This window comes from Drosophila guanche, unplaced genomic scaffold (genome assembly GCF_900245975.1).
Source record: "Drosophila guanche unplaced genomic scaffold, DGUA_6, whole genome shotgun sequence".
Taxonomy (NCBI): domain Eukaryota; kingdom Metazoa; phylum Arthropoda; class Insecta; order Diptera; family Drosophilidae; genus Drosophila; species Drosophila guanche.
Window position 1 is genome coordinate 190,745 of NW_022995751.1, and position 24,247 is coordinate 214,991.

Consider the following 24,247-nt stretch of genomic DNA (forward strand, 5'->3'; position numbering starts at 1 on the left):
GACCGGAAGTGACAAGTCAGCAAAATTGGCCCACTTACCTTTTGGCACCCAGAAGGCAGCACCCAGGACCCAGCATTCTTTGGCTATTGGCAGGGGAGAGCCGAGCCTAGACCCATACATAATGTATGTGCGTGATGCCTAATCATCCATGGCTGTGAATGGCAAATGTCATTCGAGTTGTCGCTGGTTCCCCAGTGGGTTGGGCTCTCTGTCTCTGTCTCTGTCTCTGACCGGCCTCCGCATACATGAGGAAATCGATTCTGTTTCGCAATAAAAATTGAACATTATGCATGCCACAGCCACAGCCTCACCCTCCATTCCGTTTATTTGCAGCCTCCCTCCTTGGACCTTGGGCTCGTTTATGATTTTGATTAATGTTCGCCGGAAGTCGGCCAAATGTTCCCGTCCATCAGCATAATAATAATGTCGTGGCTAATGTTTTTTCACATTTAATGTGTTGTGTTGTCAATTTTTTGTTGCAACCTTTTCCGTTTACTCATGCAGCAGTCCGGGCATCATCAAGAGTCACTTGCCATCAAGTATTTATATCAAATGGAGCCAACAGTTGGAAGTGAATGGAATTGGAGCTAAAGTGGCATCTCATTCCTCTTTAAGACAACAAAACTCCCTCCGAGTGGTGAGGCAGCTGCTAAATGCGCCAGGAAATCTATTAAATATGTGCGTGGAAATTTGAATTGAAGTCCAGCAGCGATGCTCCAAGATCGTAGAGCTCCGATGATGGCTGCAGATTGGGCGACTGCCTGGATGTCCTGTATGTCAAAATGGTTATGGTAATGTTTGCCTTCATTTTCGCTCTCTCTCCTTCGTTGCTCGCTTTTGTGTCGAGTATTTCTTTTTGGCCATGTTTGACACTTGTCCGACGCTGGGTAACTTTTTGTGGCCTCCGCTTCGACAGCCGCTCCACCCCGGGCACGTCCTCGTGGACAAACACGGCCATTGTTGTGGCATGGTCTTTGCTCGCTTGTCCTTGCTGCAAATTACTGGCTCTGTTGTCTTTTCATATTCCTCGCACTTTCGGCATTTCGCCTCATTTCGCTGCTTTTCCCCCAACCATTCCCCATTCCCCATTCCACAGTTTCCATTTACCCATTTATCTTTGCAGGAGTGTCGGAGTCCGGAAATGTGGACTTTAATGGGCGGAGGGCGGACCCACAAGCAGCAGCAGCAGCAGCAGGCGGCCTTCAAGCCTTAATCCTCCGAAAATAAAACTGCATTCAACAGTCGATTGGCCAGACGGCAACCATTTAACATGGGAGGGGCCTGCCCCCAAAGGCAGATGCTCCGCCGGAGTCCATCCGTGCTGCCTGCTCAGTGGCACGATTAATCAAACTAATCAATAATTCATCAAATCAACGTCAGGAAGGACAATCAAAGCGAGTCCCAGGCCTGTGCTGTGCTGGGCGTGCCGTTTCCTTCGTCTGGACATGAAAAATCGAATCACTTGCATTTTCACATCAATTTGCTCACTTTGTTTCTGCTCTCCGTTCAGGCCGGGCCAGGCCAGGCTGGCTGCTCTTTAGCCCCATTCGGACTGGCCGGAGCTGTGGCCCGAAAGTATTTCGAATATCTGAAGAGTTCTAATTGCGAGGAGAAGTGGGGTTGCTCCTACGAGCACATTCAGCAGATGCAATCCCCACTCCGAAGCGCAATGATTGATGAGGTGAGGGCCCCAAAGCCCTGTGCCCGGACACAGCCACTGCTGCCAGTGGGGTGAGTCTATACGAATATTTACATTTGTGTAAACTGCTGTAGCTGGCTGGCTGACTTCTCGCTTTTATGTTGGGACCAGGTTAACATGTATTCCCATTTTATTGACTGCAACGACAATGAAGTCACGTGGCCCCCAAATTGAATTTCAAATCATATTTTCAATAAGTTGCAAGTTCTGCGATTCGCTGGCGGCAAGCGTTGAGTGCAGAAAGTAAAAGTCCAGGTACGATAACGAATGCGAGTGCGGGTGGGAGCACTCTCGTACAACAGTTTGCAGGTAAAACCCGTGACAGGACAACATTCCCCATTCCCCATTCCCCTGTGCTGTCCTGCACAGTGGTATGAAGTTGCATTTTGTGGAATGGAAAGGAAATGGACACAGGCATCTCTTGGAACAACTGTGGAAAACAATCCCATCCAGAAATCTCTTCCCCTGTCCCACTGTTCTCGCTGCGTGGAGCACCAAGCGGAATGTGAAAAATGACTTGCAATGTCTGCCACGAGGCAAAGTTGTTCATTGCATTGTTGTAACTGTTGATGTTGCAACATGCGACGGCAAAATGGAAAGTTTGCGAAGGCGGGGCGAAAGGTGTGCACGGACATGGGTACTGTGTGCGCCGCACATCGTTAAAAAGGAAAATCAATTCCACGGCAACCTGCGCCTTTCACGTTGTTTGCTGTGGCCCAACCCACGCACACATACAAACGCACGCCCCCTCTGCCGAAGAGGACTGTCGTTGCAAGTGCTGCTGCTGCTGCTGCCGGCTGATGATGATGACGATGCTGATGATGATGATGTTCCCGACAAGATGGGGGATTGGTGCGGATCCTGCCTTTCCGCTCTTCTTCCCCTTTGCCGACAGCTGCCCCGCCTTGCTGACTTGCAAAATATTTGCAAATTTATGCAACACTCACCTGAGCTGAAGCTGAAGCTGTAAGCTGAATTACGGTAAATACACCTGCACACACACATACACACGCGTGGTGGGTGCAGTAAACATTATTACGGTAAAAAAGAGAATGGGGACGCACGGTCCGCCGCAGGGCCAGGATCAATCCGGCTGCAAACGTTCTCTGACGGATGCAGCTAGCCCTCCACATCTCCCCCTGCGAATGCCTTTAAAGCAACTGTAAAAAGTATTATGCAAAACTATGCTCAAGGTGTCGCCACTGCAAGGTGGAAGGTATGTACATACATACGCTTTACCGCACACACACACCTCACCTTGTTTTCATTTGCCTTGGCTATTCCCCAGCCCCAGCGAACGCCTCATAAATATGCGAATGAGTGAAAGCAAAGAGCAAGAATGAGAAGTGAAGATAGAGAGAGAGAGAGAGAGAGTGAGAAAAAGCCAAGGGGTAAACTTTAAATTTAATTATCTTCACTGAGCAACGGATGGCGGGGCAGCCGGACCTTCCCATGGGAAAAGTCAATTCATAAAAGTCAAGTGGACAAGGCGCCCGCCCTCAAGGAGACAATGTGAAGTATTTCTGGGGCATGCCGGTTTCCAGTTTAACTTTTGTAGATGGAAATATGTAGCTACGTAACTGCCAAGCAATTCAATAACATTCTTGAACTGATTGCTATCAAAATACCACTTATATTTCATATCCACTCGTTACAGGCCCGAGAGAGTTAAAGATTCCACCACCGTGTCCGTCTTTCTTATTATCCTGCCTGACCAGACCGCCTCGTTGTTGGTTAATAGTTGGAGCATTGAAATCGAACCCTGCATCGGGACTGCAAAGCGGCCGCCTCAATGGCCACTAGAGAGCTCGAGCGGCAATTTATGGGGGCAGGCGACTTGAATGGGTTAAAAGGCCCACGGACATGGACACGGACACGGACACCGACCCCAAGCCGCCACTGAGCTTAAATTGGAGTCGGGCATCAGCAGCCACAGCAGCAGCCGCAGCCCAGAGGCGCGCGCAGTCGTGTGGCTTGAGATTTCCCAGCATTGATTTTCAATTTGTATTGCGGCACGTGAAGTTCTTCGGCTTCATTTACTATGCGGAATGGGGCGAGGGATGGGTAGATGGAGATCAGACGATGGCGCCTCTTCGACTAAGCGAGTAAACATCGAGTCGGTAGCCAGCCCCAACTATACTGCGGTGACTCTGAGCCATTCGAGCGCCAAATGACCGCCCATCATCGTCTATGCGGAACACGAAGAGCCCCACCCAGAGCCAACCCAACCCAACCTCATCCATGGCTTCTGCTTCAGCTTCAGTGCAAATTGAATTAATTTGGCCACCTCCATTGAGCAGCCTGCCCCACGGCTGTTTGTCCGCCAAAAGCTGAAGCGGAAGCGTGTACGCAAAGATCAACAGCCGAGCAGAGGATAGCGTGTAGCTCTCGGCTCTATGCAATGGATTTTTACTTTTTACTTTTTACTTTACCCCCTTTATGCAATGCAAGGAAAAACAGACTCGACTCGACACAAGGCCCCCACGGCACACGGCACACCGCACACACGAACGGCTCTCAGAGCAGGCATTCGAAATTGCATTCGAGCGAAAGTGTAAGCAAAATGCTGAAAAGTACTGATGCTGCTGCTGCTGCTGCTGCCACACGTACTCGTATTTGGAGCCGTTGCCTAATGAAGTGGAAGGCACTTGGCAGAATCCTGAGATGCCACATACACACAAGCGCACAAGATACCACAATTTAAATTGTGTGTAAAAAAGTAAGTTGTTCGATTTTTGTAGCTTGAATATAAATCAATTCCGCTGAAATGCACGCAATGCAATCTCATTCTCCTATGGATGGAAGTGTTTGATCTGAAAATACCCTTAAATACTCTTTTAAGGGTTATAAAAAGCCAGAGGTTTACTGTTTAATTTCGTACATAAATATTTAATTAAATAGTTTCAATATCAATATGTTAATATTTGGACAACGACTTATATGCTCGTGGGCACTACTGTGGATAAAGGATTTCGACAACCAATACTCAGATGTGTGCATATATATCAGTGAGCTGCAGGCGAATTGCTTTCCTTCCTGCCTCATTTGTGGGAAAGAGCATTATCAATAGGCAGCAACGTGCATCAGTCCGGCAGCAAAGGGCTCTCTGTGCCAGTACAGAGCCTGCAGCCAGCAACCGACTATTGTGTGTCACATTCATTCCCTATTTTAATTGGAATCCGCATTTAATTTTCCTGCTTCTTGTTGCAGCGCTGACGTAACAGATGCATTGGACCATTGGCTGTCGGCTGTTGGCTATTGCCCATTGGTTATTGTTTCATGAAATGTGGAATTTTCACATTTAATATCTCGCTGATAAATGGATTTCATTTCGTCGCATGCCCACGTACACACACACACAAAATAATTATTCAGCGAGCGATTTTAAATTAAGTCTCTTGTTTTTACTACAATTTTCTCTATCGAGTTTTTTTCGTTTAATGACTGGGGCTTAACCACAGTTAAGCAGACAGTAGCCTCTGCCTCCCATGCCCCATGTTCCATTCCCATTCCCTTGTCAATTGTTTATGACTGCATTTAATTTTTAATTGAATTATACGCCATATTGAGCTTTGGATTAATGCATCGATGAGCTGCAATTTGTATTTGTACGAGTACATGAAAGGACCCATAATGATGCTGATATTTTATTTTAGAAATTATGCATTCAATTAATTGAAATTCCTCGCCCTTCCTAAATCGGTGCAGAAATTACCCCTCTATATATATGAAAGCTAATTTGGAAATTCTCTCAACAGCATTGGAGAGCATTCCTTGCTGTTTGCTTTTAGTTTTCCTTCCACCAACTAAATATGAGCAGCAGCACACGAAATTCCTGTCACAAAATACTTTCGATTAATAATGGATGGACGGGGAGTTCAGTCCTTGGGCAGGGGCCCAAGCCCGCTCGACTGGCGAATCAATTGACAATGAACTTTCAGCTCAGGCGACTGTTGCGAAATATTATCGATGCCAGTGAAATTTATAAATAGAATTTTCCATTTTCCACTCTTCATGCTGGAATGGGTTTGTGTCCTCGGATCTGGAGGGGGGAGGGGGTCAAAGGAAAGCAACGGACATAATGGCAGCAACTTTGTTGCGATAGTTTTCCTTTTTCCTTTTTCGTTTTCGTTTTTCCATCCTGCCATTGTGGGTCAAGAGCAGGAGGTTATGACATGACATACCATCCCTCTCCCTGGCTCAATTACGAGACCAAGCACAAATCATTAAACAAAATAATAATTTCCCCAGCAAAAGGGGCGGGCTGATGTGATGGAGATTGGAGAATGGACGGAACTGACAAATTGCTCGGGCATTGGGCCCCAGCAGGGCCTTGACGGGGCAACACCCCACACACACCTAAAGCCGAGGGACAGAGGCAGGCCTGTGTCCCGGTTTCGGGCGAGTGTCAAGTGCAGGGCATCAAAATGTACGAGGCCAGGACCAGAGCAGGACCAGAAGGATGCTTACATTTGCCGCTGTCCAGCCTTGGGTCCGGCTGGGTGAAGCATGAGGCATGAGGCATGAGGCATGAGGCACGAGGAGCATACATACATAATTTAGCCAACTTCTGCACGCACTTGGGCATGATGTGCCTGCAGCAAGATGTGGCAATGGGGCATTTGGAGATTGTCAAATGTGGCAGGCAGGCAGCACACCAGAACCAGCCCCAGCCCTAGTCGAGGCAGCCGTCGCTCTGTGAAAAATGCGAAAAACTTTCTCAATAATTTGCATACTTTTCGCCGCTGCAGGGAAAACTTTTACGAGTGCCATGCACGCACGGGTCCCTGGTCCCGGGTGCTGGCTGCTGCCTGCTGCCTGCTTGATCCTGGGTGCCGGCAACGTCGAAATTAGAGCTCGCGCGGGAGATGAGTATAAATTTTCACACTTTTCGCGCGAGCAAACAAAATTAACGTGCAGCAAGCCAACTTAAAGACACGCCCCTCTGCCCCCTTTTGCCACTTGCCGTCGCCTGTATATCTGTTTGGCTTGCCCCAGAAACCGCAGTGCCAACAAAAAGTTGCACGAATGCAAAAACCTTCTGCAAAAATGTCACAAAAAGTATTCGGGCCTGGAGCTGGCGCAGGTTCAAAGGGACTAAAAGTAGTTTCCTGCCCGGATCCGGGTGCCCCTGCCACAACGTTCGCCTTTCACGCTGTGAAAAGCGACAGCATTTTTACGGCAAAGCGCGCACTTTTCCCCCGGAGCCGCCACGCCGGTTGTTGCTCCTTCAGCTGCTCCGTCCACTTGGTGGCTAAAACGACACGACACGATACTCCAGTGGCAACACTACTTTGGCCACATTACGGCGGCATCCAACCAAGACCCTGCCGCGGCCAGCCACCTCCCGTGTAAAGTAGTGGGAGGGCCAGCTTGTTGCTTTTTGGCGTGGCCAAACTGCAATTAGCAATAGCCCCCTCCCGCTTGTCCGCTATCACGGGCTTCCTTCGAGAGTTTCCCATTTAAAAGTATTGTCAAATAATTAACAACGTTGCATTAAGTACTTTCTGGCTCTTCGGACAATCATTCAAGCGCACTGTCAGCAGTGGAACTGCCACCATCAAACTCTTCGTTCGGTGGCAGATGAAGATAAATAACTGGGAGAGTTGCCAGAAACACTGCCCCACTAATTGATTTCGAGGTAAGAGGCAGCACTTTTTAGATGCCGAATTTCAATCGTCTAATTTTAAATACCCCCAGCAATACCAAATTAATTAGGTTGCTGCTGTGGTTCGTTCTCGGTGGCGATAATGTTGGTCGAGGTCCCACATTTCTAATGTGGGAATTTCGCCCACGGGCTCGGGCTCCCTGGTAAATTATACAAAAATGTGGCATGCATACCCGAACATTTGCTGCTGCTGCTGCTGTTGCTCTTGCTCCGGGTGAGATGGGTAAATAAAACGGAAAACAAATGAATATAAATGGGAAGGCAAACCAGGTCCTGGGTCCCAAACTGAATGGCAGAACAAGTACAACGCTCCAACGAAAAACGAAGAACAAAATTGCAACAAAATTTAGTTGCTTGCTGTTGCTACTGCTGCTGCCTCTGGTAGCAGCTATCATTGCTGGCTGTTGGTTGCTGTTTTTCCTGCTCAGAAAAAGGACCTTTAATGGAAATCTGCTGCCTGTTTGTGTGTGTGTGTTTACGGGTGCATGGGTTGCATGGGTTGCATGGGTGCAATAAGGCAGTGCAATGGGAAGTAGCTCTGGCTCGTGTCCGTGTGCCACAAAGTGCTCACATTACTCATGCGCCCCGTTGGCCAGCACGTAGCATCGGAAAGTTCGGAGAGCCAAAGCAAACGGCAAAGCTCAAGAAAAACACCGCCTGGCCATAATAAAATGATAAATGAGAACGTGTACTTTAAGCTAAACGCATTTTAATTTGAAAAACGGCAGCAGCCACTCCCTGGACGGGCCAGGAAGGACAAGGAACTGCCGGGCAAGACACAGGCAGAGGCAGTGGGCAGTGGGCAGAGTAGGGTCTACAATGTTGATGGAATAGTCTGGAACCGTTTGCTCATTTCTCGTTTTTGCTCTTAATTATGCATTCCCAGCCAGGGCATTGAGAGATTTTTCTGTTGCTCCCAGCAGTCCCAGGATTCTTATGGTAGGAAGCTGGTCGGTGTCTTCCTGGGGCAGTCGTTTATGCAAAACTCATTTGACTACACGGAGAGCAAGGCAAACGCAATGCATTTCCAATAGTGTCAACTCGAAGTGTGGGTGCAAACATCAGAACTCTTGTCCCACCTTGTCGACCCTCTCCTGCAGCTCCTTCCGGCAGGTGGCAAATGTTGTCCGACACAACAGGAAGGCGCCCGGCCTATTCAAATTTGCCTTTCGAGCCGCCCCACTGCCTCTCCCTAGCTTCACTTGCTCGATTTCTGAGCTGCTGGGTTTGCTCCATGCAGCCATCCATCTCCCCACACGAAGGTGCAGCAATTTATAAACCCATTTTTACCGTCACCTTCCGGAGTGTGTGTTCAAAATCAACTGCATCTGAGTGTCTCCACTCTTAAACTTTCCGTGTTGAGCAGAGCAAGAATAAGTTTTAAATAAACGAAGAAGGCAGCGAAAAGAAGGAACAAAATCTATAACCTATTCCGTGAGAGTTTGCAGTGCAAGTTTTGACTGACTGAGGTGCCACAGCTTAATCTCCACTCGAATGCCAATAAGTAGCCGCACAAAAGCAACCAAATATATGCATGGAAATTCACTTAATGATTGTTAATTTGTTTGCGAGTTGCTTCAGTCACTTTGCCGCATCTGGCGCACCTTGCCACACTGCCCCATGTGTATACTCTTTGCATACTTTCGAGCAGCCGTCTCTTCGAATAGAAAATATTTATAAATTGTTTTTCGATGGCATGCTTTCGGGCTTGTTTGAAAGAAATTGATTTTCCATTCAGAAAATTCACTAAATTCGGTTTTTGGACTTGTGCATCAATCTACAAGAAAGCATATGTGCATGTGTATGTCTGTAAACATTTAACGTACATGAGTCCAAAGCCCACGTAATCGACGGACTGCATATGGAAATTCCCCGAACAGAACGTACCTGAAAGTATATAAAATGGAAATACAGGTGAATGTTATTTGTTGTGTAGAGCAGAGTGTATAATTATTTAATAAATCAAATTCATGCAAGCAAAAGTTTTGTCAGACCCTGCCCCAGACCCAGCCTCAGCTGCTGTTCCTGCTGTGGGAAAACCAATACCGAAAACCAAGGAAAACAGAAACAAAACGAATGGGAAACACTGCAGTTTGGAATATTCGGAATAGTTTGTTGGAAAAGCGGTCAAGCCGTAGAGAAATATGCCGAAATTGTAGGCATTTTTCAGAGTGGAGTGCGTGCCTTTGACTCGGTTTAGGCCCAGAGCAATCCTAATGGAAATTATGATGTGGCTGTGGATGTGGATATGAATGAGGTGGCCCAAACGAGTAACTGATTGAGTCAAAGGAAACATACATAAAGCGGCCACGCCCCCGGCCACGGAACACACATTCCCCGAAAATAGTACCCTGGAACACACACTCGATGTTACTTCAAATGCCATGCGGAACACAGACTCCGTTCTGGTATTTTATACGCCTTCAGGGGAGGGAAAGAGTAGTGCCGGAGCAGGACAGGGGCTTAAGCTGAAACATTTTGTTTTGCAATGAAGTGCAGAAACAACTTCGAGAGCTCCAGTAAACTTTACTCCTTAGTGCAAGTGGACGGCAACCCGCAACAATGGCGGAAAAGAGGAATGTAAGGAAAAGGAAAAGCAAAATCAAAAACAGAAGCAGAAGCAGAAGCAGAAACAGAAGCTATGAGCTGTGATGTGCAGGGGAGAGAGCCACAACAGTGGCTGGTTGGCCCGACTCTCTGTCTGTGCCCCTGCGGCAGACACTCGAAATTGGATAATAAAATATCCAAACAAAGATTAGATTTCCTCCGTTTCGGTTTGTTGTCTCTCGGGAGAAAGAGGTAGACATGCTCTGATTTCCGAGCAACTATTGCCAGTCAATTCTTCAATTTACTCCATACATAATCCCTATAATTACAGACATGCTACAATTTACGAGCCCAAGCCTTTATCATTTGAAGGAATAATTGAAGCTGAAATGAAGAGGGAGCCAACGCACCTCTCTGAGGCACTCGACTTAAACCCAAAGCCCCAGCAGAAGCCAGCAAAACGAAAAGTTTATTATACCAGGAGATACCCACAAAGTTTTGAGCAGAACTTCAAGTTTTGCTTCTCACCACTGAATACTTTTTGGAACTTATTTCAAGACTGCATTTAGGAATGTCGAGCAACAACATATTTTCTACAAGAAGAGACAGGTTTTAACGTGTACAAAGTCCTGATAGTCCCGAGGAATAGAGTGACGGTTAATAATGGAAATATTCAGCATTCAATTTGTGCAAAGTATCAAGAATTCATTTTATTTACAGAACAATAATCATATTATGCAGGGTTATAAAATTATTCTGAATTGTGTTTATACATTTTATGCAGCAGTTCTCTTTAGGTTGAATGTTGGCTTCCATTCCACAGATCTCCAGCCATTAGTGTCAGCTTGGAATAAACATATTCAAAATCAGAAGAAAAAAAATGCCATTTAGCCCAGTAAACCGCTTTTGGGCCTCTGCAGACGACTTGTGCTGTAGGTTGAGTTGCGTGAACTATTTTTTATGACCAAAGGAACGTGCACCATGTGGCCAAGGGGGCGGGCGGAGGAAGAGGGAGTATCATAAAAATATACGAAAAGGTCACTTTGTATTGGTTGTGGGACAATTTAACACAGGCAAATGTGTATGCAACTGTAATCTTTCTGTCGGTGGCAGCAGCAACAAAATGAAATGCCAACAATTGTGTACACACACACACACACACGCACACTGGGGCATGCCACACGAAATAGTTTGGGCCTGTCCTTGGAAAGGATGAGGACGGATCCCCTAATGGGGATTGTAGCCTCTTGTTGCTCCTAGGCCAAGCAGTACGGGTGATTGTGCGGTCCTGTTCTGTTGCTGTCCTTTCATTTGCTGTCCCCGCACGCACACGAAGCCACCCACAAACACACACATACAGCCATAAGCCGTAACAAGCGCCATTATTATTGGGGCATTCCATCCCATCCCTTCCCATTCGTTCCACCCACATGTGGCCAAATGAACATGTTAAGTTTTCAACAGCCATAAATTATTTCTTTACCAGGCGAGACCATGCACCACCGGCACTCGGCTTTTTCTCTATGCTAAATACCCCTAAATGAATATAATTTATTGTGGTCATTACGGGGAGGCTCTTGCTCCTGCTCCAGCGCCTACTCCTGCCATTCTAGGATCCTCCTGCACAGACACTCGTACAGTTGTGGTCAACATTTCAGTTTCCCTTTTTCAAAAGCTTTTTTCAACTTGTTCCAAAACAAATGCTATCCCACAAGGATGCCAAATAGTTGGAGCAACGAAAAAATCACATAAAATAGTGGAAAGAGTTTAACATTTATTAAATGCAGAATTCTTATACAATTTCTAAGTATAAATTATTGCCATCATTTGCTGCCCCCAGCTGTGCTGTGTACTCAGAAATCATCACCCAACAACTAGGCGTAGCCCCTTCGGGGGCTAATTATTTACTTGCAGGCATCTGCAGCAGTCAGCGACAGAATCTGGTTGTCTGGCAGAGAATCCGCATCTTGGACATGGAACTGGTAAGAAGATTCTGCCTGAGGATCTTTGGCTGAACGCCTAACAATAACTATCCAATTGTAAAATGGTTTTAATTGAACAAGAAAAGAGAAGAAATGGGTGGAAAGTGTGTATAAAATATGTGACTGTAATATTAATAGGTGCGTGGTGCCGGCGGTATCGAGGCCAGCGTATCGTCGAGTGTTTTGTCGATGACCTCGCGGTACTGGATGGTGGCGCATCCCTCGTCCCCCTGGGCAAAGGTGAGAGTGTGCTTGCGCCAGTGTTCCTCCAGTTTCTTTTTCTTCTGCCCTTCCAAGGGCTTGGCGTAGTCGAACTCATCCAGGCGCACCTTGAAATCCTCACGGGCATGGGAGCCGCGCGACTCCTTGCGGTTCTCCATGGCTGTGATGATGTGCACCGCATTGGCCAGCATATTCTGCAGCTCGAGCGTCTCGACCAGGTCCGTGTTCCACACCATGCTGCGGTCCACGACCTTCACTTCCTTGAAGCGCCGACACAGATCGGCCACTTTGAGCAGCCCCTCCTTGAGCAGCTTCCCCTCGCGGAAGACGGCCGCGTGTCTGGTCATCGTGCGCTGCAGTTCCATGCGGAGTACGGCCGTGGTAGACTTGCCGTCGGCACAGCGAAGCTTCTTGAAGTTGTCCAGCGTCTCCTCGGTGGCCTTGTCGTCCACGTCCGGTGGCGTCTCGCCCGGACAGCTGTTGGCCGCAATGGCCAGGGCGCATGAGCGCCCAAATACGATCAAATCGAGCAACGAATTGGCGCCCAGGCGATTGGCGCCGTGGACGGACGCGCAGGATGTTTCGCCACAGGCGTAGAGACCCTGAATGGGCTGCTCCTGGCCCTCCTTGTCGAGGGTCACCACGCGGCCCATAAAGTCCGTGGGAATGCCGCCCATGTTGTAGTGGACTGTGGGCAGCACTGGCACCGGCTCTTTGGTCACGTCCACCTTGGCGAATATCTTGGCCGTGACCACAATGCCCGGCAGGCGCTCGTGTATGATCTTGGGATCGATGTGGTGCAGCTGCAGGTGGACGTGATCCTTCAGCGGGCCACAGCCATTGCCGGCCAGCACCTCCATGGTCATGGCCCGAGCCACCACATCGCGGGAGGCGAGATCCTTGGCAGTGGGCGCATAGCGCTCCATGAAGCGCTCCCCCTTGGAGTTCAAGAAGAACCCGCCCTCACCGCGAACACCCTCAGTGATCAGGCATCCGGCGCCGTACATGCCAGTGGGATGGAACTGCACGAACTCCATGTCCTGGAGCGGCAGCTTCTGGCGCGATATCCAGGCATTGCCATCGCCCGTGCAGGTGTGTCCCGCTGTGGTGGAGAAGTAGACACGGCCACAGCCGCCGGCCGCCACCACCGTGTTGTGGGCCAGGAAGCGGTGCATGGTGCCGTCCCCCAGCTTCCAGGCCAGGCAGCCAGCACAGCGTCCCTCCACCATGATCAGGTCCAGCACGAAGTAGTCGATGAAGTAGTGGCACAGATCGGCATACTTGACCGTTTGCCCGTACAGCGTGTGGATGAGGGCGTGGCCCGTGCGATCGGCCACGGCGCAGGCGCGACGCGCCACACCGCCCTTGCCGTAGCCCAGGGTCTGGCCACCAAAGGGACGCTGGTAGATCTTTCCGTCCTGCTTGCGGGAGAAGGGCATGCCGTACTGGTCCAGCTCGTAGACGACGTTCTCCGCCTCGCGGCACATGTAGTGGATGGCATTCTGGTCGCCCAGCCAGTCGCTGCCCTTGACCGTGTCGTAGAAGTGAAACTTCCAGTCGTCCTTGTCCATGTTGCTCAGCGCAGCATTCACTCCGCCCTGGGCGGCCACCGTGTGGGAGCGTGTGGGGAACAGCTTCGAGATCATTGCCGTCTTGAAGCCCTTCTCGGCCAGCCCGAAGCCAGCCCGCATGCCAGCCCCACCAGCTCCAATCACGATGGCATCGTACTTGTGGTCCTTCATGGCGTAATCCTCCTGGCAGCCGCTCGTCGCTGCAGTTCCATGAAGGCGGCGCACATTGAGGGGCTTCAACAGCCCAAAGGAAAGGCGACGCATTGTAAATGGTTGAATTAGTTTCAAATTGGAATTCTCAACGAGTTTGTATCTACATTTGTATCCAAAAATCGAGCAATTATGCAAAGTACACTTTTTCCCATATTTTAATACTCGTTTAGACGTTTCAAAGTTGACTTTGTTTTGCCAGCTGCTGTTTGCCAAGTCACACCATTCCCCGGGCAAGCATTGGACGAGCTTTAAGCTGGTAATTTCCATGGAAATCCTGCAGCCAGAAGATGAGCAGCACACCGCGCAGCCCACATTCGATGGCGATGTCTATGGCATGGCCGTAAATAAAGCGATGGCGATGGCCCAGAGCAAACAAGAGCGTTTCAGGCCCGGGCCGGGCAAACACACTTAAGCCAGCTCTGGGCCAGGCCATATGCAAATGGGTCTGAGGTTTGGGTCTGCTTTCTAGGCGGGGCAAACACAGCGGCGGCGGCGGCGGCGGCGGCGACGGCCAGGCCCCGGCCGGCACCAGGGGCTGCGCGAGGGCCCATCGGATGGGAGGGCGAGCGGACTAACGAAAGACTTCAAACACGAACTCTATCTGTCTGTGTGGGTTGCATTCGCATCGCCTTGGACATCTATGGACTTGGATTTTCCGACGGCTAATGGCCCTGTTCCGCGGGAAAGGATGTATTTGCGTGTCCTGTGCAAACCGGCAGACCGTTCGGGCTCTCGCGTGTTCGAGTTTATGTGTTTACAACGGCCTAATTGAGGCGGGGAAATTCGCTTAGGCGGCCATAAAATCGAATTGTTTGCAAACACGCGCGGAAAGGACGCAAGGATGGGCCATAAATGGATGGCACAAAACGCCGCTACAATGCCCGTGCGGTGAGTATTTAGGGCAAGGTCGCGCTCCCGGAAAGGGTTGAGATCGAGAGAGACTGTATTTCCGCGTAATACCGATCCTCCGCTGTCCGGACGGGGCTCTTAATGAAAGTGCCGCGCCGCAGCCGCACCCGCACCCGCACCCGCGATCGCTTTAATGAATGGCGGGCCAAGAAGGTAGCCGTCACGGGTGCGACAACTACATACAAACGTGAGTGTATTCATTTCGATTTACTTGTGTATCTATCTGTCAGATAGAATTCCCATTCCCCCCATGTATTCCCCATTTCATGTATTTTATTGAACTTCGGAGTCTGTTGATTTTTCCCATTTACTCGCTGTTGTAGACCCCAAATTTGTGTGTGTGCTGTTTGTCTTTCAGCGCCACAGAATGCCCAACTTTTTACCATTCCCAGACCATCTTCAGCCCAACTCTTAACTGGAATACAATCCGCTGTGGAGTGTACTCACAAAAGATCGTCTGGGAGCGGCGCGTGATGCTCCGAAACCACGAAAAAGCTATAAATACTCACAGTTGAAGCAATGAAAATATGTTATGAATATTTATTAAACTAATTCCCCAGTGACGCGAAACGAATCGAATTGTAACTGCTCTCTTTCCTTCGATCGCTCTGAGACAACATCCAAATATGTTGGCTGTAATATCGGGTTCAATTAGCACTCGAAATAAGCGAAAAACGAGCAGAGGATACGACGTATTTTTAAAGATCTGTTTTGACTGATTGCCTCCAAGGCAGTCAAGGGAAATTGTGGACCTATTCTGATTGTCTTGGGCAAATCATGTGGTTCTAGAAGCCGTAGAATCACAAAAAAATATTATTTAATTGTTTCCCCTAGGTATTGAGTGATATTTGGCAGAGTACACTCATTATTTGTAGCCTCTACTACGAGTATATTGAATACTAAATTCCGATTCCGATTTCTATGCGAAAAGCTCGTTCAACCGAGACTGGTCACGCACAGCCCAGCAGCCTCCAACTCCGCCCCTTGGCCATCGCTTTGCATATATATTTTGGCCACATACACAAACTGATGTGCGCGGTCAAGTGTTTACAACTCGAAATTCAGCTGAAAATTCAACGAAGTAACTCCACTCCACTCCGCTCCGAACGACCGCTAAACCCGTTTCGGACGGAACGGTCCACGGCAAACAGACACCCATGGAAAAAATACAAAGTTTTAATTGGTTGCGCAAACAAAACACACACAAAACGAGCGTCTAAACAAATCAAAGCCAGTCGCCAGTCGCCAGTCGGACAGCAACTCCAGTTAGCCCCGTCAGAGGGCATTTGCGTCGTGTCCCCCCCCACTCCATGCATGGAGATCTCCCCTCTCCTCTCTGATCTCTGTACACTGCTCTTTCTCTTTCTCTCCCGCTCTTGGTGCGCATTTGAAACACGTTTCACTTAATTATTGGCGCATGCAATGCAGATCCAGACAGCTCCTTCGGGCTGGGGAATCCAAGCCAGGACTTGGCCACTGCACAGGGCCAGCGACTCGTCCCGAATGATATGGCCAAAACCTGCTGGCTAGAAGCGTACCTGTTGCCAGGGTCCCCAGCGATGGCCGCAGACCAGCAGGCACGAGCGAGATGCGAGATGCGAGATGCCGCGCAGCTCGCTTACCTGTTAGAGGTGTGGCCTAGCGGCGAACGATGGTCCGAGCGAGGTTCGGCCAAAGCGCGGGCCAGAGCGGGACGGCTCTATGGCCGAAGAGAGAGTAGACAGAATCACGGCCGAACATGGCCCAAAGCAATAGAGGAAGCGAGCGCGGCTTGTGATGGTGGAACAAATTAGCACCGATCGTCGATCATTAGCTCGGGAACGGTGGCAACGCAAACACACGCTCGGCGGCGAAAAACTCCAAACTCGGCGACTCGAAACGCAAAGCAAAAAATATAAGAATAAAGCTAGAAACGCGCTATACTCGGCAATCTCGACTGCATGTCCTCCTCTCAGCCGATCCAAGCGATTACTGATTACGATACGGAGAAGGATCTGACCAGATCTTGGTGATTGTGTCTTGACAGTGTCTTTGTGCGCGATCCGAAAGTTTGACAAACTTCAACGAGAGCTCCTCCACGGGATTACAGCAGTTACGCCGGACAAAGGCGGGAGCAACACAAATATGTAAGTGGATCCCAAAGTCATAAGCAATAGGAAAGGATATCAGATTGTGGGGCGGCTAAGATCGCTCTGAAAGATATTGAACTAATTTTGAAAGCTTGCACAGCAATACGTTAGTTGGAAACACGTTTTTGATATATTTCCAGTATTGATTTGATTGATTTTTATACTCTGACTATTGGAAATTATCTACAAATTGTTCAAACCAGTATTTTCATCCCAGTTTTCATATATTAAATCATTGAATGTTATGTGAAAACTTATGAGAAATCGCCACAAGTGAATTACTTCGCGCTTAGAATAATGTTTTATGTATGAACAAAGTTCTTACGCAAATTCCATTGCACATTATTTGTAAATAAATGACCAAGAAGTAGCCCAATCTCGGCAAGCGATAATTAATTCAAATTCGATTAGCCCAAGTCCGCTTAAATGTAAAAAACATAATCTAATGAACGAAAGCAAAGTGCCCTTCAAATGGGAATTGCGCATAGAGATTGGTTAGCTCTTTGATCATTTTGGCCAAAACTTTTTATTAAAAATCAGATTAAAGATCGGAAATGCTAAGACACTGCGTGAGCGTGTTCTCATTGTGGCATGCACTCATAACTGTACTCGATTAACGAATTGGCAAGTCCATTGAAACGAACGTGTGAAAATCATATGCTAAATCCAAACAAAAACCCAAAAGCGTCGAAGCTATCACAAAATTCACAGATTTTGACACTTGGCCGACGAAGAAGTGCCGGAAGACGCGGGCCAGCGACAAAAACGATCTCTTAACAATCCTAATAATATCTCTAATGACATAAAACAGCAGCACAGCCGATATTCACACGCAAATTAGTAGGAACATAAGAATTCGCAGGCCAGACAGAGATGGTAGGCCGCCGGCACCACACCCGTGGATGGCCGAATGTGGCACGCTTTAGATCAAGCAGTCAATTACGACGCATGTGAAAATTATCCTATTAAATGCAAATCGAAAGAAAAAAAACAGATTCCCATAAACCGACCCCAGGAAGCCGGCCCCACTGCGCCCCTGCGCCGCCACAAGAGGCCCCAGGCCCCGTTTAGTACTTGACAAATGCTCACTAATTAATTACAGTTTGTACAAAATTTTAGTACACCTCTCATAAAGTGCGTCCGTCCGTTTGTCCGGCGGCGCCATCACACTTTCCGGCTCTGGCTCTGGCTCTGGCTCTGGCTGTGTGCAGAAATCAAAAGTGCGACACACGCCCCCAGGCAAGTGACTGCCTAAAGTGACACCTCGAGTTCCTTTGGCCCAGAAACAGGAGCAGCACAGAAGAAGGACAGCAGCAGGACGCTGCTGGGGCAGGGGCATGATCAAGTCTAGATTTGGTTTATTTTCATGCCAAGTGGTGTGTGAAATTTAGCGCAAATTTGACTTAATCGACTTAAACCCCGATAAGCTACTACCAGCGGCCAATGACACTTGTCGCCACCCGCCTCGATCCTCGATCAGGTGTGAATGGCACCCAAATCGTAATCCTTGTGCAAATTGGGAAGCCGCATGAACTATGTTCGGGCAATGCAACAACATTGATAGAATCGGAAGGAAAAGGGTTCTCCATCGCGAATGCTGCGAATACAAAGGCTAGGTTTAGGCTGGTCTACAAGCATACCTCTCCTGAATATTCACCATTTTATTTGTTACACTTGATGGAATGGCATGGCAATGTCTATAAATAGAGACACAAATGAGTTCTTAAACCTCCACTCAACGCCGAGAAGAATTATATAAATCAGAGACGACAAATCAAATCTGCTGCTATAGATTTTCCTTTATTTGACTGCTAGATAATTGGAAACTTTCTATACGGGCTTTTTGCTCAGTGTGTGCCAGTCATAAGATTCGTTTGATGTGTGGCCTCTAGGCACTGTACCGCCAGTACGCCATTGCCATATTACAAAAGGTTTGGTTCGATTTTTTCTAGCGGCGCATATTTCATACGCAAGACCAAAGGAAATAAACGAGAGAAAAAAAAAGAAGAAAAAAACTTTCAAAGAGTCTGAGTAAATATCAGAGTCACGAAATCATTCAAAATCAACAAGAGCCAGCAACAACAAAGTGGATGGGGAAAGAGTCCGATACGAAACAAACCTCAACTCGAGTCAACCCGTCATGGCAGCCATCAAAAGTCGAAGTATAGAAGTACGAGTATATAGAAACGCAAACACACACACACACAGATACACGAGGAGACAACACAACACACAAAAACAGCTTTTCATTAAGCTTGGCTATGCGATGCGATGCGATGGAGCTGCCGCTGGAGATGGTGGATTGGTGTGGATCGATGTGGAACACAAATACGAGTAGGTACGGGGAACCCAGTGACACCCGGACAACGATGAAGAGTGCATTTTTATGAGGTCTGCTAAGTATCTGCCACATGAGAGAACATCCAACAAATTGGGTGCAAAAATAATCCCAATGCCTGGCTGCAGTGCATAGCAGGAAAATGCAAATAATTGTGTCCTTAAAAATCAATTTAATTGAATTCAGTCATCGGCAAAAAGCATTCAAATAACCCCACAAGCAACCGCAACAATGGAATTAAAACAAAATAAGCCAATAGGTCGTGTGGAGTGAAATATTATTTAATCTTTGCAACGGAATGGAGTGGCTTCAGCTTAAAGAGGCTTAAGAGCCACACTCTTGATTGATTTGCCTTTTTAGCAGGGTTTTGGCTGATTGATTGCACAATTGATTTGCTGTGTATATCACCTTGGAGCCCGAGGGCAACCTGTTCGGGTGACACCTTCAAATTAAATGTCTGACAACGCAGCAGCAGCAGTTGGTTCTTCCTCGTTCCACATACAAAAACCCATACGTATGATTGAAGATGAGCAACACAATTGTTAGTAAATCCAAATTGGGATCCCAAGCAAGAACAATAACCATCCCGTGTGTGTGTGTGCTATAAAAAAATCGTAGAAATGGGAACGCCGCACCGTCGGCATTCAGCATCCAATCCATCGGTTTGGTCCAATAAAAACACAAACACAAAACAATTAATACATTTTGTTAATTTATGATTACAAAACATTGCGAGAAACACTTTCGGTCAGAATTTAGACATCACCGGAGTCTGGTCAGACAGATCTGAAGGGAGACCTCTTCCGCAGAGAGCAAAAAAAGACTCTGACCCTGGCCCCTGCCCCTGCCACGACTACGACCCCGTCAGCGACGCACACAGAGGTGTTTGTTGCCGCGGCCATAAATAAAAAGGGTGCCCGTTGTTTATGGCCAGCCAGCATCAGTCTCAGTCTCAGCCTCAGTCTCAGTCTGAGACTCAAACTCAAACTCAATCCCAATCGCAGTTCCACTCTCAGTCCCAGTATGAGTACCAGTCCCGGGCATGGCATGGCATGGCATGGCTAAAGTGTGCAATATAATTAAAAGCCGACAACGGAGAGGAGCTGGAGGAGCATTCTTCTAATGCTCCTGGGATAGTGCTGTAAACGCATAAAGCCGACACTTCGTCGGCCAGTCGGGTAAAATATCTTTGATGTAATGCCCCGTGCACACTGTCCATGAGATGATTGTACACACTCGTACTCCCCGCCAGAATCTCACAACGAATGGGATTAATCGAAGTAAATTGAAGGCTCATGCTACTCTCTCTTTGTGCACTTTTATTTCTCGTTTAGCTAACACTTTTGTTCTCTTTTTCTGTTGCCACAGCTGACATGACCACATCGCATATATTGTCCGCCGTGGATCCAACTACCGGACTCAGTGGCAATGTGGCGGCAGGCGGCGGGGCTGGATCGCCGCAGCATGTGGCCCACAATCACAATGGACATGGGCAGGCGCACTTACATGGCCACGGACAGGTGCACGGCGGAGGAGGAGGAGGTGGCGTGGTGGCGGTTGCCTCTGGACCCAGCGGCAGTGGCCGAGCAGCTCCGGGCAGCCCCAGCGAGCTGGATCGCAATCTGCGCGTCTCACTGGATGATCGCGAGCTCTGGCTGCGCTTCCAGAATCTCACCAACGAGATGATCGTCACCAAGAACGGCAGGTAAGTGAGTCACCGAGAGATACGCTCCTACCACCTCTCGCGAATGTGCTAACTGGTTTTCCAATGCAAATTGGCAATGGGTTTTGGAGCTTTTGTTTTTTGTGTGTGTCTGTTTTTTGTTGCTGTTGTTCCTGTTGCAATCGTTTTCCATTTGGCGCTGTTTGCGGCGGGTCATAATGAAGCGGTAACGTTTCGCTGCTGCCTGGAGAGGAACGAAGACTCGTGTGCGGGTTACATACTTTTCTCTACTTCAAAATATTTACCAATTTACGGACGCGTACAGTCGCTGTGGCTCTGTGGGCTTAGAACTTGTGGAGGGAGGCGGGCCTTGCCTGGTCAGGTGCTAATTAGCATGGCCCGGCAACAGCCGCCATCTTGTACTAATTGTTGTGGAACAGAGCGCGCATGGACGCCGCGCATGGCCGTTTCAATATTTACCCGAGACGCAGTCGCAGTCGCAGTCGAAGTCGCACTCGCAGCCCCATAGATCGGAACGCACTAGAGACTGTGGAAACTGTGGAGACTGGGGGCTTAACTCTCTGTTGCATAACTGTTCTAAATACTAATTGCTGCTTCATCTGTTTGACCATGCAGACGCATGTTCCCGGTGGTGAAGATCAGCGCCTCGGGCCTGGACCCGGCGGCCATGTACACGGTTCTGCTGGAATTTGTCCAAGTGGACTCGCACCGCTGGAAGTACGTCAACGGCGAATGGGTGAGCATTTTAATTTCGTGTATTTCCTCTGAATAATTAACGTCACATTGTGTCTGACAGGTGCCCGGCGGCAAGGCGGAGGTGCCTCCCTCGAATCCCATCTACGTACATCCCGAGTCACCCAATTTCGGGGCACACTGGATGAAGGAGCCCATTTCCTTTGCCAAGGTCAAGCTGACAAACAAGACCAACGGCAACGGTCAGGTGAGTGATCAGTAACTAATTTTCTCCTCGAAAACTGGAGCTCATAATATAAAAATCATTTCTCCATCCAGATCATGTTAAACTCCCTGCACAAGTACGAGCCGAGGGTGCATCTGGTGCGGGTGGGCTCCGAGCAGCGGCATGTGGTGACTTACCCCTTCCCGGAGACGCAGTTCATCGCTGTGACGGCATACCAGAACGAGGAGGTGACCTCGCTCAAGATCAAGTACAATCCCTTCGCCAAGGCCTTCCTCGATGCCAAAGAACGGCCGGACACGCTGTATCCGCACGACACCCACTACGGCTGGCTGATCCCTCCGCCCACACACTATGCAGCCGCCGCTGCTGCAGCCGCAGTGGCTGCCCCACCACCGTTGTCCCTTGGGCAGAGCCACAGCCTGGTGGGCGCCACCACAGTGTCGTCGGCGGCCACATCGGGATCCAGCTGCGATCGCTATGGGCGCTCGCTATCCAGGCCCGGTGTGGCACCCACCACCCGCAGCACGCCCTACAGCAGGCCACGAGTCGTCTCCGGATCGGGCTCTGGATCGAATGGCAGCGCCGGCAATCCCTCCTCCTCATCGCCACAGCCACCATCGGCCCCGCAAACACCCACCAGCATGCAGTCGACGGTGCCGGGATCACTGAGCACCAGCGTGAGCAGCAGCAGCAGCAGCGGGGCTGGAGGAGGCGTTGGATGCTACGGCAGCGCCTACTCGCAGTCAGGCTTCATGCCAGTACCCGTGGAGGCCAGTCCCACGGCCTCGGTATTCTCGTATCCCGGCAGCTGGCAGAGCAATGGCAATTACTGGAACGCCTCAAGTGTGCCCGGTCCCATGCCCATGAACGTCTGCAGCAGCAGTCGCAGCACCATCTGTGAGTGTAGTCCCTGTCCCTGTCCCTGTCCCTGTTCCTGTCCCTGACCAGGAGAGTGACATTACCTCTCGCTCCTTACTCCTTCTAGCCACACACAACTCGCCATCGCCGACGAACGGATCGCCGAGCTACACGACACCCTCGCCCAGCTACACCATCCACCATCTGACGCCCCACGGCCACCAGTACAACATGGGACAGACGGACCTATACGGCAGCGGTGTGGGGGCCACTGGCGTTGGCTCCTCCCAGACGGCGTACGGAGGCACGCATCAGGTGTACCATCCCACGCCCACCTCGCCCACCCACCAGCTGTATACGAACGTGCTGAACGCTCCGTCGGCGCTCAGCTACCCCACGGGCGGGTGGCACAACGGATCCGGGGCAGAGTACGGGCTGTACCAGAATGCAGCAGCGGCCGCCTACTACCAGCCAGAGTACATACCGCTGGAGATTGGGTAGGTGTGGGGGCTCTATCCACTGGGAACTTGATCCACTTATCGCTAAAGTAGCTATCAATGATTCCCCTCTCGAATCGCGTTCTGCTTACAGCTACGCCTCACACCCCCTGGAGCCCGTGGACGTTTCGAAGGCGCTGGACGATCCGCAGTCGGAGTTGTACAAGCCGAGCGATGAGCACAGCTCGGTGATCACCCTGGAGTGTGCCGGCACAAGTCTGAAGCACAACGACATTAAGCTGGAGTCCTCCTCCTCCGCCTTGGATCATCACTCTGTGGACAGGGGCGCTGCCGTGNTTCCAACGGCTGTTCCCACTTCAGTGGTCACTGCGGTCAGCGCCGATACATGGACGCCTCTGACTCCGCCCCAGAGCACGCTGCAGTAACTGGCAGACGTGGCAGACGTGGCAGACGCACAGTCCCAGCCTTTAGACGCATGACCCCCTCCCAATGGATATTCAATCGTATTAGACTTAGAAGTTATACTCTAGCACTCCCCAAATGCACATCCCAAGCCCACTCCAATTGTAGATTTACTTACGCTGTAAACACTTTCCTATAAAGCCTAATCAAAGTACTATCTTTAAATGTTGTAAACCTGGTGAACACTGGACAGCCCCGTGTCTCAATTGACAGCTTCCAAACTCAAAAGTCGGAAAAGTCGGACAATGAAGAGTGCAAGAATGGCCCAAGAAAGAGAGCAGGGAGATACCTGCGGGCTCATTGTTCGCCTCAGTGGGATATTCAATTACTTGAAAAAGTTCTCGCCAATGTGAATGCCAGCCAGCGCAGCACAACAATGGGGCACTTGACGCAGTTGCAACCTGCAGCAGCATGGGGCAGCCCCCAGGTTGGTCTCCAGGCAGCAATGCCCCACAAAGAGCTCTGATGGTAATCAGTTTAGCTTCAACTTATGTGAAGGCATTAGGAAGTGTAGGAGCTGTAAGGACTGACCCACCATGCCAGAATCATTTGCCAGGGAATGCGCACGTGGCAGAGTGGCAGCTGCAG

General features: G+C 49.4%; 3 protein-coding genes across 4 annotated transcripts in view; 1 reads left to right on the plus strand and 2 right to left on the minus strand.

Annotated features, from left to right (window-relative positions):
* The window catches only part of LOC117587451 (putative dipeptidase CPSG_01350), a 69,419-nt gene that overhangs the window by 43,385 nt on the left and 1,787 nt on the right, over positions 1–24,247 (minus strand). The gene's annotated exons all lie outside the window — the stretch shown is intronic.
* LOC117587453 (succinate dehydrogenase [ubiquinone] flavoprotein subunit, mitochondrial) lies at positions 971–13,974 on the minus strand. Its single transcript, XM_034278174.1, has 2 exons — positions 12,021–13,974; positions 971–981 (listed from the first exon to the last, which is right to left on the minus strand). The coding sequence occupies exon 1, from the start codon at positions 13,951–13,953 to the stop codon at positions 12,028–12,030; it is 1,926 nt and encodes a 641-aa protein (XP_034134065.1). The 5' UTR covers positions 13,954–13,974; the 3' UTR covers positions 971–981; positions 12,021–12,027.
* On the plus strand, positions 16,613–23,824 carry LOC117587454 (T-related protein). Of its 2 annotated transcripts, none has more exons than XM_034278175.1 (7): positions 16,613–16,937; positions 20,647–20,983; positions 21,578–21,698; positions 21,759–21,902; positions 21,974–22,778; positions 22,867–23,236; positions 23,331–23,824. In XM_034278175.1, the coding sequence occupies exons 2-7, from the start codon at positions 20,652–20,654 to the stop codon at positions 23,620–23,622; spliced, it is 2,064 nt and encodes a 687-aa protein (XP_034134066.1). In that variant the 5' UTR covers positions 16,613–16,937; positions 20,647–20,651; the 3' UTR covers positions 23,623–23,824. The 2 variants fall into 2 exon arrangements, with proteins under 2 accessions (XP_034134066.1, XP_034134067.1); XM_034278176.1 differs by having other exon boundaries at positions 23,291–23,423.

Coding starts and splice junctions, on each gene's coding strand:
- LOC117587453 (XM_034278174.1), bottom strand. CDS start 13,953: ATGCGTCGCCTTTCCTTTGGGCTGTTGAAGCCCCTCAATGTGCGCCGC.